The 16750-nt window shown below is 53.7% G+C and overlaps 1 protein-coding gene across 3 annotated transcripts in view; it reads left to right on the top strand.

Moving 5' to 3' along the window:
• LOC118398681 (centrosomal protein of 85 kDa-like) overlaps positions 1-16750 on the top strand; it is a 109963-nt gene that overhangs the window by 44204 nt on the left and 49009 nt on the right. For all 3 annotated transcript variants that reach the window (XM_035794254.1, XM_035794252.2, XM_035794255.2), the window contains exon 3: positions 15912-16711. In XM_035794254.1, the coding sequence (XP_035650147.1) occupies positions 15912-16711 (800 nt within the window). The remainder of the gene's footprint in view (positions 1-15911; positions 16712-16750) is intronic.

The following is a 16750-nucleotide window of genomic DNA, read 5'->3' as shown; positions in this document are numbered from 1 at the left end:
ATGTCTTTCTCTCCAATCTCTCTCTCTCTGTCTGTCTTTCTCTCCAATCTCTCTCTCTCGTGTCTTTCTCTCCAATCTCTCTCTCTCTGTCTGTCTTTCTCTCCAATCTCTCTCTCTCTCTGTCTGTCTTTCTCTCCAATCTCTCTCTCTCTGTCTGTCTTTCTCTCCAATCTCTCTCTCTCGTCTTTCTCTCTAATCTCTCTCTCTCTGTCTGTCTTTCTCTCCAATCTCTCTCTCTGTCTTTCTCTCCAATCTCTCTCTCTCTGTCTTTCTCTCCAATCTCTCTCTCTCTGTCTTTCTCTCCAATCTCTCTCTCTCTCTCTCTCCCTCTCTCTCTGTCTTTCTCTCCAATCTCTCTCTCTCTGTCTTTCTCTCCAATCTCTCTCTCTCTGTCTTTCTCTCCAATCTCTCTCTCTCTCTCTCTCTCTCTCTCTCTCTCTCTCTTTGTCTTTCTCTCCACTCTCTCTCTCTCTCTCTCTCTCTCTCTCTCTCTCTCTCTCTCTCTCTCTCTCTCTCTCTCTCTCTCTCTCTCTCTCTCTCTCTCTCTCTCTCTCTCTGTCTTTCTCTCCAATCTCTCTCTCTCTCTCTCTCTCTCTCTCTCTCTCTCTCTCTCTCTCTCTCTGTCTTTCTCTCCAATCTCTCTCTCTCTCTCTCTCTCTCTCTCTCTCTCTCTCTGTCTTTCTCTCCAATCTCTCTCTCTCTCTCTCTCTCTCTCTCTCTCTCTCTCTCTGTCTTTCTCTCCAATCTCTCTCTCTCTCTCTCTCTCTCTCTCTCTCTCTCTCTCTCTCTCTCTCTCTCTCTCTCTCTCTCTCTCTCTCTCTCTCTCTCTCTCTCTCTCTCTCTCTCTCTCTCTCTCTCTCTCTCTCTCTCTCTCTCTCTCTCTCTTAGCCTGTTTTTCCTCTTCTGCCGTAATTTAAATCAGAACCAGATGAGTGTGTTCTGGGATCATTAGACCTCAGTCTGGAGTTTAACTAGACTTTTCAGTTACTACCTCCCTACCTATATAAGGGTGGAAAAAATACCTCCCTTTTTTTTATTGTGTCATGAATAACAGTTGTTAGAATGTGTGTGTGTGTGTGTGTGTGTGTGTGTGTGTGTGTGTGTGTGTGTGTGTGTGTGTGTGTGTGTGTGTGTGTGTGTGTGTGTGTGTGTGTGTGTGTGTGTGTGTGTGTGTGTGTGTGTGTGTGTGTGTGTGTGTGTGTGGGGCTCTTGCCCCTCTTTGATTTCATACAGTAAATAACATCTGAAATCACTCTTGATAAGGCCCAGGTATTTCATCAAGTTTTATTCAAGCCTGCTTGGCCTCTGAACTCCGTGTAGTCTTTCACAATCCTTTTTTTGGTGATTTTGCTCCAGCAACAAGCTTATTGGCAGCGTTTAAAAATATAATGCCATTCCCAAACTTGTAAAAGCCAAATCCTCTCCTTTATTTTTCCTCCCTTTGTCCTGAACACATCCTCCCGGGCCACCGGTCCTGTCACCACTAGGTGGTGTTTTCTCTTTGTGGTTGCTCCCTGGTAGCCCACTGTCATATCAGTTACCATCAACTACTGTACATGGCAGCATCATCAGGCTGTCAGAGATGGTTGTCAGTATTAACATACTGAATGCCTTTTCCAGGTTGTTGGACTTGTGTCTTCTTCACTTTGAGCCATCACGCCTTCCAGACTGCCTGTAGGGGGCTGTGTTAGTGGTCTGGAGGTCTGGTTTAGAATAACCACGTCCAGACCAGGTTATTGCACACGGCTAGGGGAGGAAGTGTTGTGTGAGACTTGGAGAAAGGGATTTGAGTGGCAGCCGGTCCTGTGTGGAATGTGCTGTCTCATAACCAGAATGACTTGATCTGGCTACACCACTCCTCAACCCCCAGCCCCTCCAGCTGCTCTGGCTACACCACTCCTCAACCCCCAGCCCCTCCAGCTGCTCTGGCTACACCACCCCTCAACCCCCAGCCCCTCCAGCTGCTCTGGCTACACCACTCCTCAACCCCCAGCCCCTCCAGCTGCTCTGGCTACACCACTCCTCAACCCCCAGCCCCTCCAGCTGCTCTGGCTACACCACCCCTCAACCCCAGCCCCTCCAGCTGCTCTGGCTACACCACTCCTCAACCCCCAGCCCCTCCAGCTGCTCTGGCTACACCACCCCTCAACCCCAGCCCCTCCAGCTGTTCTGTTTACCCCTCTCCTCAACCCCAGCCCCTCCAGCTGCTCTGGCTACATCACTCCTCAACCCCCAGCCCCTCCAGCTGCTCTGGCTACACCACTCCTCAACCCCCAGCCCCTCCAGCTGCTCTGGCTACACCACTCCTCAACCCCCAGCCCCTCCAGCTGCTCTGGCTACACCACTCCTCAACCCCCAGCCCCTCCAGCTGCTCTGGCTACACCACTCCTCAACCCCCAGCCCCTCCAGCTGCTCTGGCTACACCACCCCTCAACCCCCAGCCCCTCCAGCTGCTCTGGCTACACCACTCCTCAACCCCCAGCCCCTCCAGCTGCTCTGGCTACACCACTCCTCAACCCCCAGCCCCTCCAGCTGCTCTGGCTACACCACCCCTCAACCCCCAGCCCCTCCAGCTGCTCTGGCTACACCACTCCTCAACCCCCAGCCCCTCCAGCTGCTCTGGCTACACCACCCCTCAACCCCCAGCCCCTCCAGCTGTTCTGTTTACCCCTCTCCTCAACCCCAGCCCCTCCAGCTGCTCTGGCTACATCACTCCTCAACCCCCAGCCCCTCCAGCTGCTCTGGCTACATCACCCCTCAACCCCCAGCCCCTCCAGCTGTTCTGTTTACCCCTCTCCTCAACCCCCAGCCCCTCCAGCTGCTCTGGCTACATCACTCCTCAACCCCCAGCCCCTCCAGCTGCTCTGGCTACACCACCCCTCAACCCCCAGCCCCTCCAGCTGTTCTGTTTACCCCTCTCCTCAACCCCCAGCCCCTCCAGCTGCTCTGGCTACATCACTCCTCAACCCCCAGCCCCTCCAGCTGCTCTGGCTACACCACCCCTCAACCCCCAGCCCCTCCAGCTGTTCTGTTTACCCCTCTCCTCACCCCCAGGACCCCTCCAGCTGATCTGTTTACCCCCTCTCCTCAACCCCCAGCCCCTCCAGCTGCTCTGTTGACCCCTCTCCTCAACTCCCAGCCCCTCCAGCTGCTTTGTTTACCCCTCTCCTCAACCCCCAGCCCCTCCAGCTGCTCTGTTTACCCCTCTCCTCAAACCCCAGCCCCTCCAGCTGTTCTGTTTACCCCTCTCCTCAACCCCCAGCCCCTCCAGCTGCTCTGTTTACCCCTCTCCTCAACCCCCAGCTGCTCTGGCTACATCACTCCTCAACCCCCAGCCCCTCCAGCTGTTCTGGCTACATCACTCCTCAACCCCAGCCCCTCCAGCTGTTCTGGCTACATCACTCCTCAACCCCAGCCCCTCCAGCTGTTCTGTTTACCCCTCTCCTTAACCCCCAGCCCCTCCAGCTGCTCTGTTTACCCCTCTCCTCAACCCCCAGCCCCTCCAGCTGCTCTGTTTACCCCTCTCCTCACCCCCAGGACCCCTCCAGCTGATCTGTTTACCCCTCTCCTCAACCCCCAGCCCCTCCAGCTGCTCTGTTTACCCCTCTCCTCAACCCCCAGCCCCTCCAGCTGCTCTGTTTACCCCTCTCCTCAACCCCCAGCCCCTCCAGCTGCTCTGGCTACACCACCCCTCAACCCCCAGCCCCTCCAGCTGCTCTGGCTACACCACTCCTCAACCCCCAGCCCCTCCAGCTGCTCTGGCTACACCACCCCTCAACCCCCAGCCCCTCCAGCTGCTCTGGCTACACCACTTCTCAACCCCCAGCCCCTCCAGCTGCTCTGGCTACACCACCCCTCAACCCCCAGCCCCTCCAGCTGTTCTGTTTACCCTCTCCTCAACCCCCCAGCCCCTCCAGCTGCTCTGGCTACATCACTCCTCTACCCCCAGCCCCTCCAGCTGCTCTGGCTACACCACCCCTCAACTCCCAGCCCCTCCAGCTGTTCTGTTTACCCCCTCCTCAACCCCCAGGACCCCTCCAGCTGCTCTGTTTACCCCTCTCCTCAACCCCCAGCCCCTCCAGCTGCTTTGTTTACCCCTCTCCTCAACCCCCAGCCCCTCCAGCTGTTCTGGCTACATCACTCCTCAACCCCCAGCCCCTCCAGCTGTTCTGTTTACCCCTCTCCTTAACCCCCAGCCCCTCCAGCTGCTCTGTTTACCCCTCTCCTCAACCCCCATCCCCTCCAGCTGTTCTGTTTACCCCTCTCCTCAACCCCCAGCCCCTCCAGCTGCTCTGGCTACATCACTCCTCAACCCCAGCCCCTCCAGCTGCTCTGGCTACACCACCCCTCAACCCCCAGCCCCTCCAGCTGCTCTGTTGACCCCTCTCCTCAACCCCCAGCCCCTCCAGCTGCTTTGTTTACCCCTCTCCTCAAACCCCAGCCCCTCCAGCTGCTCTGTTTACCCCTCTCCTCAAACCCCAGCCCCTCCAGCTGTTCTGTTTACCCCTCTCCTCACCCCCAGGACCCCTCCAGCTGCTCTGTTTACCCCTCTCCTCAACCCCCAGCCCCTCCAGCTGCTCTGTTTACCCCTCTCCTCAACCCCCAGCCCCTCCAGCTGCTCTGTTTACCCCTCTCCTCAACCCCCAGCCCCTCCAGCTGCTCTGGCTACACCACCCCTCAACCCCCAGCCCCTCCAGCTGCTCTGGCTACACCACTCCTCAACCCCCAGCCCCTCCAGCTGCTCTGGCTACACCACCCCTCAACACCCAGCCCCTCCAGCTGCTCTGGCTACACCACTCCTCAACCCCCAGCCCCTCCAGCTGCTCTGGCTACACCACCCCTCAACCCCCAGCCCCTCCAGCTGTTCTGTTTACCCCTCTCCTCAACCCCCAGCCCCTCCAGCTGCTCTGGCTACATCACTCCTCTACCCCCAGCCCCTCCAGCTGCTCTGGCTACACCACCCCTCAACCCCCAGCCCCTCCAGCTGTTCTGTTTACCCCTCTCCTCAACCCCCAGGACCCCTCCAGCTGCTCTGTTTACCCCTCTCCTCAACCCCCAGACCCTCCAGCTGCTCTGTTGACCCCTCTCCTCAACCCCCAGCCCCTCCAGCTGCTTTGTTTACCCCTCTCCTCAAACCCCAGCCCCTCCAGCTGCTCTGTTTACCCCTCTCCTCAAACCCCAGCCCCTCCATCTGTTCTGTTTACCCCTCTCCTCAACCCCCAGCCCCTCCAGCTGTTCTGTTTACCCCTCTCCTCAACCCCCAGCCCCTCCAGCTGCTCTGGCTACACCACTCCTCAACCCCCAGCCCCTCCAGCTGCTCTGGCTACACCACCCCTCAACCCCCAGCCCCTCCAGCTGTTCTGTTTACCCCTCTCCTCAACCCCCAGCCCCTCCAGCTGCTCTGGCTACATCACTCCTCTACCCCCAGCCCCTCCAGCTGCTCTGGCTACACCACCCCTCAACTCCCAGCCCCTCCAGCTGTTCTGTTTACCCCTCTCCTCAACCCCCAGGACCCCTCCAGCTGCTCTGTTTACCCCTCTCCTCAATCCCCAGCCCCTCCAGCTGCTCTGTTGACCCCTCTCCTCAACCCCCAGCCCCTCCAGCTGCTTTGTTTACCCCTCTCCTCAACCCCCAGCCCCTCCAGCTGCTCTGTTTACCCCTCTCCTCAAACCCCAGCCCCTCCAGCTGTTCTGTTTACCCCTCTCCTCAACCCCCAGCCCCTCCAGCTGCTCTGTTTACCCCTCTCCTCAACCCCCAGCCCCTCCAGCTGCTCTGGCTACATCACTCCTCAACCCCCAGCCCCTCCAGCTGTTCTGGCTACATCACTCCTCAACCCCCAGCCCCTCCAGCTGTTCTGTTTACCCCTCTCCTTAACCCCCAGCCCCTCCAGCTGCTCTGTTTACCCCTCTCCTCAACCCCCATCCCCTCCAGCTGTTCTGTTTACCCCTCTCCTCAACCCCCAGCCCCTCCAGCTGCTCTGGCTACATCACTCCTCAACCCCCAGCCCCTCCAGCTTCTCTGGCTACACCACCCCTCAACCCCCAGCCCCTCCAGCTGCTCTGTTGACCCCTCTCCTCAACCCCCAGCCCCTCCAGCTGCTTTGTTTACCCCTCTCCTTAATCCCCAGCCCCTCCAGCTGCTCTGTTTACCCCTCTCCTCAAACCCCAGCCCCTCCAGCTGTTCTGTTTACCCCTCTCCTCACCCCCCAGGACCCCTCCAGCTGATCTGTTTACCCCTCTCCTCAACCCCCAGCCCCTCCCGCTGCTCTGTTTACCCCTCTCCTCAACCCCCAGCCCCTCCAGCTGCTCTGTTTACCCCTCTCCTCAACCCCCAGCCCCTCCAGCTGCTCTGGCTACACCACCCCTCAACCCCCAGCTGCTCTGGCTACACCACTCCTCAACCCCAGCCCCTCCAGCTGCTCTGGCTACACCACCCCTCAACCCCCAGCCCCTCCAGCTGCTCTGGCTACACCACTCCTCAACCCCCAGCCCCTCCAGCTGCTCTGGCTACACCACCCCTCAACCCCACAGCCCCTCCAGCTGTTCTGTTTACCCCTCTCCTCAACCCCCAGCCCCTCCAGCTGCTCTGGCTACATCACTCCTCTACCCCCAGCCCCTCCAGCTGCTCTGGCTACACCACCCCTCAACCCCCAGCCCCTCCAGCTGCTCTGGCTACACCACCCCTCAACCCCCAGCCCCTCCAGCTGCTCTGGCTACACCACTCCTCAACCCCCAGCCCCTCCAGCTGCTCTGGCTACACCACCCCTCAACCCCACAGCCCCTCCAGCTGTTCTGTTTACCCCTCTCCTCAACCCCCAGCCCCTCCAGCTGCTCTGGCTACATCACTCCTCTACCCCCAGCCCCTCCAGCTGCTCTGGCTACACCACCCCTCAACCCCCAGCCCCTCCAGCTGTTCTGTTTACCCCTCTCCTCAACCCCCAGGACCCCTCCAGCTGCTCTGTTTACCCCTCTCCTCAACCCCCAGCCCCTCCAGCTGCTCTGTTGACCCCTCTCCTCAACCCCCAGCCCCTCCAGCTGCTTTGTTTACCCCTCTCCTCAACCCCCAGCCCCTCCAGCTGCTCTGTTTACCCCTCTCCTCAAACCCCAGCCCCTCCAGCTGTTCTGGCATTTGCTCTGATACACACTAACAAAGGAGCACTTTGTCAGAACCTCAAACTAGCCGCGTGCCAGTATCTATATTTGCTCCCTGACCTAAAGGTTTCCCGGGGCTCAAGGTGAGCGGGAACTGAACCCATAAGAACTGAAAACCCACCAATGGAATCTGGGTGGCATGACAACAGGGTCTTTGTCTCGGTACAAATCAGTCCAAGTAGGCTACTTCAGTACAGCTTGTAAACCAGTGCAATTGACCTCCATTCTGAACTTTCAAAATATTGCTGAATCTTTTAAGTTGATTGACCTTATAACTCGACAAAGGATAAAATCATAATGGATCATTTAATGTGTCTCCCAGTGCCATTTTCACATATTTGACAACATTGCGGTCGTTAGGCATGTGCATTTGGGGGATGTCATGTGAATGGCACTAATGAATAATTTGACATGAGGAGGGCTGACAGAAGGGCTGCTATGTCACTGCCCTGCCTGGCTGGCTCCTCCTCCATAGCATCTCTGTCACTGCCCTGCCTGGCTGGCTCCTCCTCCATAGCATCTCTGTCACTGCCCTGCCTGGCTGGCTCCTCCTCCATAGCATCTCTGTCACTGCCCTGCCTGGCTGGCTCCTCCTCCATAGCATCTCTGTCACTGCCCTGCCTGGCTGGCTCCTCCTCCATAGCATCTCTGTCACTGCCCTGCCTGGCTGGCTCCTCCTCCATAGCATCTCTGTCACTGCCCTGCCTGGCTGGCTCCTCCTCCTCCATAGCATCTCTGTCACTGCCCTGCCTGGCTGGCTCCTCCTCCATAGCATCTCTGTCACTGCCCTGCCTGGCTGGCTCCTCCTCCATAGCATCTCTGTCACTGCCCTGCCTGGCTGGCTCCTCCTCCATAGCATCTCTGTCACTGCCCTGCCTGGCTGGCTCCTCCTCCATAGCATCTCTGTCACTGCCCTGCCTGGCTGGCTCCTCCTCCATAGCATCTCTGTCACTGCCCTGCCTGGCTGGCTCCTCCTCCATAGCATCTCTGTCACTGCCCTGCCTGGCTGGCTCCTCCTCCATAGCATCACTGTCACTGCCCTGCCTGGCTGGCTCCTCCTCCATAGCATCTCTGTCACTGCCCTGCCTGGCTGGATCCTCCTCCATAGCATCTCTGTCACTGCCCTGCCTGGCTGGCTCCTCCTCCATAGCATCCCTGTCACTGCCCTGCCTGGCTGGCTCCTCCTCTATAGCATCTCTGTCACTGCCCTGCCTGGCTGGCTCCTCCTCCATAGCATCTCTGTCACTGCCCTGCCTGGCTGGCTCCTCCTCCATAGCATCTCTGTCACTGCCCTGTCTGGCTGACTCCTCCTCCATAGCATCTCTGTCACTGCCCTGCCTGGCTGGCTCCTCCTCCATAGCATCACTGTCACTGCCCTGCCTGGCTGGCTCCTCCTCCATAGCATCTCTGTCACTGCCCCGCCTGGCTGGCTCCTCCTCCATAGTATCTCTGTCACTGCCCTGCCTGGCTGGCTCCTCCTCCATAGCATCTCTGTCACTGCCCTGCCTGGCTGGCTCCTCCTCCATAGCATCTCTGTCACTGCCCTGCCTGGCTGGCTCCTCCTCCATAGTATCTCTGTCACTGCCCTGCCTGGCTGGCTCCTCCTCCATAGCATCTCTGTCACTGCCCTGCCTGGCTGGCTCCTCCTCCATAGCATCTCTGTCACTGCCCTGCCTGGCTGGCTCCTCCTCCATAGCATCTCTGTCACTGCCCTGTCTGGCTGACTCCTCCTCCATAGCATCTCTGTCACTGCCCTGCCTGGCTGGCTCCTCCTCCATAGCATCTCTGTCACTGCCCTGCCTGGCTGGCTCCTTCTCCATAGTATCTCTGTCACTGCCCTGCCTGGCTGGCTCCTCCTCCATAGCATCACTGTCACTGCCCTGCCTGGCTGGCTCCTCCTCCATAGCATCTCTGTCACTGCCCTGCCTGGCTGGCTCCTCCTCCATAGCATCTCTGTCACTGCCCTGCCTGGCTGGCTCCTCCTCCATAGCATCTCTGTCACTGCCCTGCCTGGCTGGCTCCTCCTCCATAGTATCTCTGTCACTGCCCTGCCTGGCTGGCTCCTCCTCCATAGTATCTCTGTCACTGCCCTGCCTGGCTGGCTCCTCCTCCATAGCATCACTGTCACTGCCCTGCCTGGCTGGCTCCTCCTCCATAGCATCACTGTCAGGGTACAGAACAGTCAGCATCCTTCCCTGCAATGCTCTTTTTTTTTGGCAGAGGTTCTTTGGACTCTCTGTTTTTCTGGTCATCAAATGGCATATATTATTGAGATTCATTTAAAGGGAAATTACACAGGGGTCTGTGTTGGCCAGGAGCAGTTCTTTGCTGCCTGTACTGGAGGACTGTGGGGATGTTGGAGGACTGCCCTGACCTGTCACCATCAGACAGGTCCTCTGTCCTCCTCATCTGGTGGCAGATCAATGTGCTTTAGTTTAACCAACTGCTCAGTCCTCTGTGGTGTATGTTACCATGGCAACCGTATTTCTCTATATAAAGGCATGACAAAGAAGTTGGCCCGAAGCTGAGACCAAGCTACTGTCCACCCACTCTGCCCCAGCTTCCAGAGTTTCCCTGTCTCTGTGCCTTACTCTCCTCTCCCCTTTCCCCCCAAACAAAGCCTGGCTACTTACAGTACTTCTGCAACAGTACATTCCTGCTCTGCTGCATTGCAGAGTCCTCTAGTTTTAATAAGATGCACGGAAGCCCTGCTGGAGGCTTTGATGTCTTTTATATTTGTCTATTTCAGTACATGATGAAAGATGGATATGGGCCACTGGTTGTTGCATGGTTCCCATGATGTGCTGATGTAATGGGCTGAAAGGATTATTGGTTTGGAGTCCACTCCTACCGGCGTACTCATGGCTAACTAGTGGCTGTATTTTAGTGCTACGGTCTACAGTAGTACTAGTCCATAGGGTTCTTCCTATTCATTACAGAATGGGGCTTTAAGATATTATACTATCATCCATTTTCAGACGTGAACTGGGGAGCTAATATGTCTTGCTTTGGTAGTTTACAATGGCTCAGCCAGGCAGCCGTAAGCACAACCTTTCGTTTCCCCACTGTGTTTCTAAGTGTGTGTGACTGGCCGTGTGTGTGTGTGTCCTATGAATCAAATTGTGTTTGTCAAATGCTTTGTAAACAACAGGTGTAGACTAACAGGGAAATGCTTACTGATGGGCCCTTCAACAAGGCAGAGAGAAACAACAGGTGTAGACTAACAGTGAAATGCTTACTGATGGGCCCTTCAACAAGGCAGAGAGAAACAACAGGTGTAGACTAACAGGGAAATGCTTACTGATGGGCCCTTCAACAAGGCAGAGAGAAACAACAGGTGTAGACTAACAGGGAAATGCTTACTGATGGGCCCTTCAACAAGGCACAGAGAAACAACAGGTGTAGACTAACAGTGAAATGCTTACTGATGGGCCCTTCAACAAGGCACAGAGAAACAACAGGTGTAGACTAACAGTGAAATGCTTACTGATGGGCCCTTCAACAAGGCACAGAGAAACAACAGGTGTAGACTAACAGTGAAATGCTTACTGATGGGCCCTTCAACAAGGCAGAGAGAAACAACAGGTGTAGACTAACAGTGAAATGCTTACTGATGGGCCCTTCAACAAGGCAGAGAGAAACAACAGGTGTAGACTAACAGGGAAATGCTTACTGATGGGCCCTTCAACAAGGCAGAGAGAAACAACAGGTGTAGACTAACAGGGAAATGCTTACTGATGGGCCCTTCAACAAGGCAGAGAGAAACAACAGGTGTAGACTAATAGTGAAATGCTTACTGATGGGCCCTTCAACAAGGCACAGAGAAACAACAGATGTAGACTAACAGTGAAATGCTTACTGATGGGCCCTTCAACAAGGCAGAGAGAAACAACAGGTGTAGACTAACAGTGAAATGCTTACTGATGGGCCCTTCAACAAGGCAGAGAGAAACAACAGGTGTAGACTAACAGTGAAATGCTTACTGATGGGCCCTTCAACAAGGCAGAGAGAAACAACAGGTGTAGACTAACAGTGAAATGCTTACTGATGGGCCCTTCAACAAGGCAGAGAGAAACAACAGGTGTAGACTAACAGTGAAATGCTTACTGATGGGCCCTTCAACAAGGCAGAGAGAAACAACAGGTGTAGACTAACAGTGAAATGCTTACTGATGGGCCCTTCAACAAGGCAGAGAGAAACAACAGGTGTAGACTAACAGGGAAATGCTTACTGATGGGCCCTTCAACAAGGCAGAGAGAAACAACAGGTGTAGACTAACAGTGAAATGCTTACTGATGGGCCCTTCAACAAGGCACAGAGAAACAACAGGTGTAGACTAACAGGGAAATGCTTACTGATGGGCCCTTCAACAAGGCACAGAGAAACAACAGGTGTAGACTAACAGGGAAATGCTTACTGATGGGCCCTTCAACAAGGCAGAGAGAAACAACAGGTGTAGACTAACAGTGAAATGCTTACTGATGGGCCCTTCAACAAGGCAGAGAGAAACAACAGGTGTAGACTAACAGTGAAATGCTTACTGATGGGCCCTTCAACAAGGCAGAGAGAAACAACAGGTGTAGACTAACAGGGAAATGCTTACTGATGGGCCCTTCAACAAGGCAGAGAGAAACAACAGGTGTAGACTAACAGTGAAATGCTTACTGATGGGCCCTTCAACAAGGCAGAGAGAAACAACAGGTGTAGACTAACAGTGAAATGCTTACTGATGGGCCCTTCAACAAGGCAGAGAGAAACAACAGGTGTAGACTAACAGGGAAATGCTTACTGATGGGCCCTTCAACAAGGCAGAGAGAAACAAGAGGTGTAGACTAACAGTGAAATGCTTACTGATGGGCCCTTCAACAAGGCACAGAGAAACAACAGGTGTAGACTAACAGGGAAATGCTTACTGATGGGCCCTTCAACAAGGCACAGAGAAACAACAGGTGTAGACTAACAGGGAAATGCTTACTGATGGGCCCTTCAACAAGGCAGAGAGAAACAACAGGTGTAGACTAACAGTGAAATGCTTACTGATGGGCCCTTCAACAAGGCAGAGAGAAACAACAGGTGTAGACTAACAGTGAAATGCTTACTGATGGGCCCTTCAACAAGGCAGAGAGAAACAACAGGTGTAGACTAACAGGGAAATGCTTACTGATGGGCCCTTCAACAAGGCAGAGAGAAACAACAGGTGTAGACTAACAGTGAAATGCTTACAAATGCTTACTGATGGGCCCTTCAACAAGGCAGAGAGAAACAACAGGTGTAGACTAACAGTGAAATGCTTACTGATGGGCCCTTCAACAAGGCAGAGAGAAACAACAGGTGTAGACTAACAGGGAAATGCTTACTGATGGGCCCTTCAACAAGGCAGAGAGAAACAACAGGTGTAGACTAACAGGGAAATGCTTACTGATGGGCCCTTCAACAAGGCAGAGAGAAACAACAGGTGTAGACTAACAGGGAAATGCTTACTGATGGGCCCTTCAACAAGGCAGAGAGAAACAACAGATGTAGACTAACAGGGAAATGCTTACTGATGGGCCCTTCAACAAGGCAGAGAGAAACAACAGGTGTAGACTAACAGTGAAATGCTTACTGATGGGCCCTTCAACAAGGCAGAGAGAAACAACAGGTGTAGACTAACAGGGAAATGCTTACTGATGGGCCCTTCAACAAGGCAGAGAGAAACAACAGGTGTAGACTAACAGGGAAATGCTTACTGATGGGCCCTTCAACAAGGCAGAGAGAAACAACAGGTGTAGACTAACAGGGAAATGCTTACTGATGGGCCCTTCAACAAGGCAGAGAGAAACAACAGGTGTAGACTAACAGGGAAATGCTTACTGATGGGCCCTTCAACAAGGCAGAGAGAAACAACAGGTGTAGACTAACAGGGAAATGCTTACTGATGGGCCCTTCAACAAGGCAGAGAGAAACAACAGGTGTAGACTAACAGGGAAATGCTTACTGATGGGCCCTTCAACAAGGCAGAGAGAAACAACAGGTGTAGACTAACAGGGAAATGCTTACTGATGGGCCCTTCAACAAGGCAGAGAGAAACAACAGGTGTAGACTAACAGGGAAATGCTTACTGATGGGCCCTTCAACAAGGCAGAGAGAAACAACAGGTGTAGACTAACAGGGAAATGCTTACTGATGGGCCCTTCAACAAGGCAGAGAGAAACAACAGGTGTAGACTAACAGTGAAATGCTTACTGATGGGCCCTTCAACAAGGCAGAGAGAAACAACAGGTGTAGACTAACAGTGAAATGCTTACTGATGGGCCCTTCAACAAGGCAGAGAGAAACAACAGGTGTAGACTAACAGGGAAATGCTTACTGATGGGCCCTTCAACAAGGCACAGAGAAACAACAGGTGTAGACTAACAGTGAAATGCTTACTGATGGGCCCTTCAACAAGGCACAGAGAAACAACAGGTGTAGACTAACAGGGAAATGCTTACTGATGGGCCCTTCAACAAGGCACAGAGAAACAACAGGTGTAGACTAACAGTGAAATGCTTACTGATGGGCCCTTCAACAAGGCAGAGAGAAACAACAGGTGTAGACTAACAGGGAAATGCTTACTGATGGGCCCTTCAACAAGGCAGAGAGAAACAACAGGTGTAGACTAACAGGGAAATGCTTACTGATGGGCCCTTCAACAAGGCACAGAGAAACAACAGGTGTAGACTAACAGTGAAATGCTTACTGATGGGCCCTTCAACAAGGCACAGAGAAACAACAGGTGTAGACTAACAGGGAAATGCTTACTGATGGGCCCTTCAACAAGGCACAGAGAAACAACAGGTGTAGACTAACAGTGAAATGCTTACTGATGGGCCCTTCAACAAGGCAGAGAGAAACAACAGGTGTAGACTAACAGGGAAATGCTTACTGATGGGCCCTTCAACAAGGCAGAGAGAAACAACAGGTGTAGACTAACAGTGAAATGCTTACTGATGGGCCCTTCAACAAGGCAGAGAGAAACAACAGGTGTAGACTAACAGGGAAATGCTTACTGATGGGCCCTTCAACAAGGCACAGAGAAACAAGGACAAATGTATAAATAATAACACAAGGAATAAATGCACAACGAGTAACAATAACTTGGCTGTATTCACGGGTACCAGCATGTGTCCATGTGCAGGGTACGAGGTAATGGATGTACATGTAGGATAAAGTGACTAGGCAACATGGTAGATAACAGATAGTAGCAGAGGCAGTCCATGTGCAGGGTACGAGGTAATGGATGTACATATAGGATAAAGTGACTAGGCAACAGGGTAGATAACAGATAGTAGCAGAGGCAGTCCATGTGCAGGGTACGAGGTAATGGATGTACATATAGGATAAAGTGACTAGGCAACAGGGTAGATAACAGATAGTAGCAGAGGCAGTCCATGTGCAGGGTACGAGGTAATGGAGGTAGATATGTACATATAGGATAAAGTGACTAGGCAACAGGGTAGATAACAGATAGTAGCAGAGGCAGTCCATGTGCAGGGTACGAGGTAATGGATGTACATATAGGATAAAGTGACTAGGCAACAGGGTAGATAACAGATAGTAGCAGAGGCAGTCCATGTGCAGGGTACGAGGTAATGGAGGTAGATATGTACATATAGGATAAAGTGACTAGGCAACAGGGTAGATAACAGATAGTAGCAGAGGCAGTCCATGTGCAGGGTACGAGGTAATGGAGGTAGATATGTACATATAGGATAAAGTGACTAGGCAACAGGGTAGATAACAGATAGTAGCAGAGGCAGTCCATGTGCAGGGTACGAGGTAATGGATGTACATATAGGATAAAGTGACTAGGCAACAGGGTAGATAACAGATAGTAGCAGAGGCAGTCCATGTGCAGGGTACGAGGTAATGGATGTACATATAGGATAAAGTGACTAGGCAACAGGGTAGATAACAGATAGTAGCAGAGGCAGTCCATGTGCAGGGTACGAGGTAATGGAGGTAGATATGTACATATAGGATAAAGTGACTAGGCAACAGGGTAGATAACAGATAGTAGCAGAGGCAGTCCATGTGCAGGGTACGAGGTAATGGATGTACATATAGGATAAAGTGACTAGGCAACAGGGTAGATAACAGATAGTAGCAGAGGCAGTCCATGTGCAGGGTACGAGGTAATGGAGGTAGATATGTACATATAGGATAAAGTGACTAGGCAACAGGGTAGATAACAGATAGTAGCAGAGGCAGTCCATGTGCAGGGTACGAGGTAATGGAGGTAGATATGTACATATAGGATAAAGTGACTAGGCAACAGGGTAGATAACAGATAGTAGCAGAAGCAGCGTATGTGAAAAAAACTTGTTAGTGTAAAATTGGTTACTTGGTAACTTTAACTAACTATTTATCAGTCTTATGGCTTGGGGATAGAAGCTGTTCAGGGTGCTGTTGGTTCCAGACCTGGTGTACCGCTTGCCCTGCAGTAGCAGAGAGAACAGAATATGAGTTAGACCTACTGCAGCCTTTTATGAACCAGGACGCCTTTCAGAAAACATAATGCCCAGTAAGATGTATGAAATGGTTCTTGGAACACACTGTGCAGTACAATGTTTAGAGGAATCACTCTGAAGCACTTCCTTTGTTCCCAAAGTCTGCAATTCCAATACAGTTGTGGTCATTTTTTGTAGAAATGTATGTAATTTGAATAAGTAAGATAGTCCACACATACTGTTCTGCTTCTCTAAGTGTCTTTCTCGTTCCCTCTCTCCTGTCCTTCAGACCAGTCTGGCTCCAGCACCACACTGTCCTTCCAGCCACTGCGCTCCCAGGGTGCCCTCCCCACGGCCCACGTCATGCCCTCGCCCTCTTCCGGCTCCAAGCTCAGCACGGTACTCTCCCCTGGGGGCAGCCCCTGGTCCTCCTGCCAGCTGCCCTCGCCCCTCGACAGCCCCCTGGATATGAAGGACCCCCGGCCCGTCAGCCCCTGGTCTTCCTGCCAGCTGCCCTCGCCCCTCGACAGCCCCCTGGACATGAAGGACCCCCGGCCCGTCCGACGCTGGTCCTCCCTCACCCGCCTCAGCGTCCAGGAGAAGTCCAGCCCTGTGGGACGGGCAGCATACCGCCCTGACCCCCACGGTTCCCTGGACAGAGGCATGCTCTACGATTACAGGCAGGACCCTCTGCGCCCCACAGAACCCTACCTATCCCAAGGGCTCCACCTGCGCTCCCCAGGGGCTGAGGCCCGGTACAAATACCCCCTAAGTACTAAGACAGACTCTCACTCGGCCTGCTCATCTCCGCTCAAACCCAACACCTTAGACCTGACCTACAGTGCCTTACCGGAGACCAAGCACCCTGTCGTCGGGCTGACGGTACCCAGCCAGAGGGGCCTGCCACTGGGCCACCAGGCAGTAGGAGGGTCCCCCATCCAGCCGGCGGTGAGGACCCAGATGTGGCTGAGTGAGCAGATGGAGTACCGGCCTCCCGGACCTGGGACAGAGCTATGTGGGGGCTTGTCGACCTGGCAACAGGAGCAGCAGCAGAGAGAGAGGTTGCGTCAGGAGGCCGAGCTCAACCAGGTGAGAGGAGGGGACGAGGAAGTACATTTAAAAACATGT

Source organism: Oncorhynchus keta, chromosome 19 (assembly GCF_023373465.1).
Source record: "Oncorhynchus keta strain PuntledgeMale-10-30-2019 chromosome 19, Oket_V2, whole genome shotgun sequence".
Classification (NCBI taxonomy): Eukaryota; Metazoa; Chordata; class Actinopteri; order Salmoniformes; family Salmonidae; genus Oncorhynchus; species Oncorhynchus keta.
Note: the sequence above shows the minus strand (reverse complement) of the source record. Positions and strands in the feature narration are given on the sequence as shown.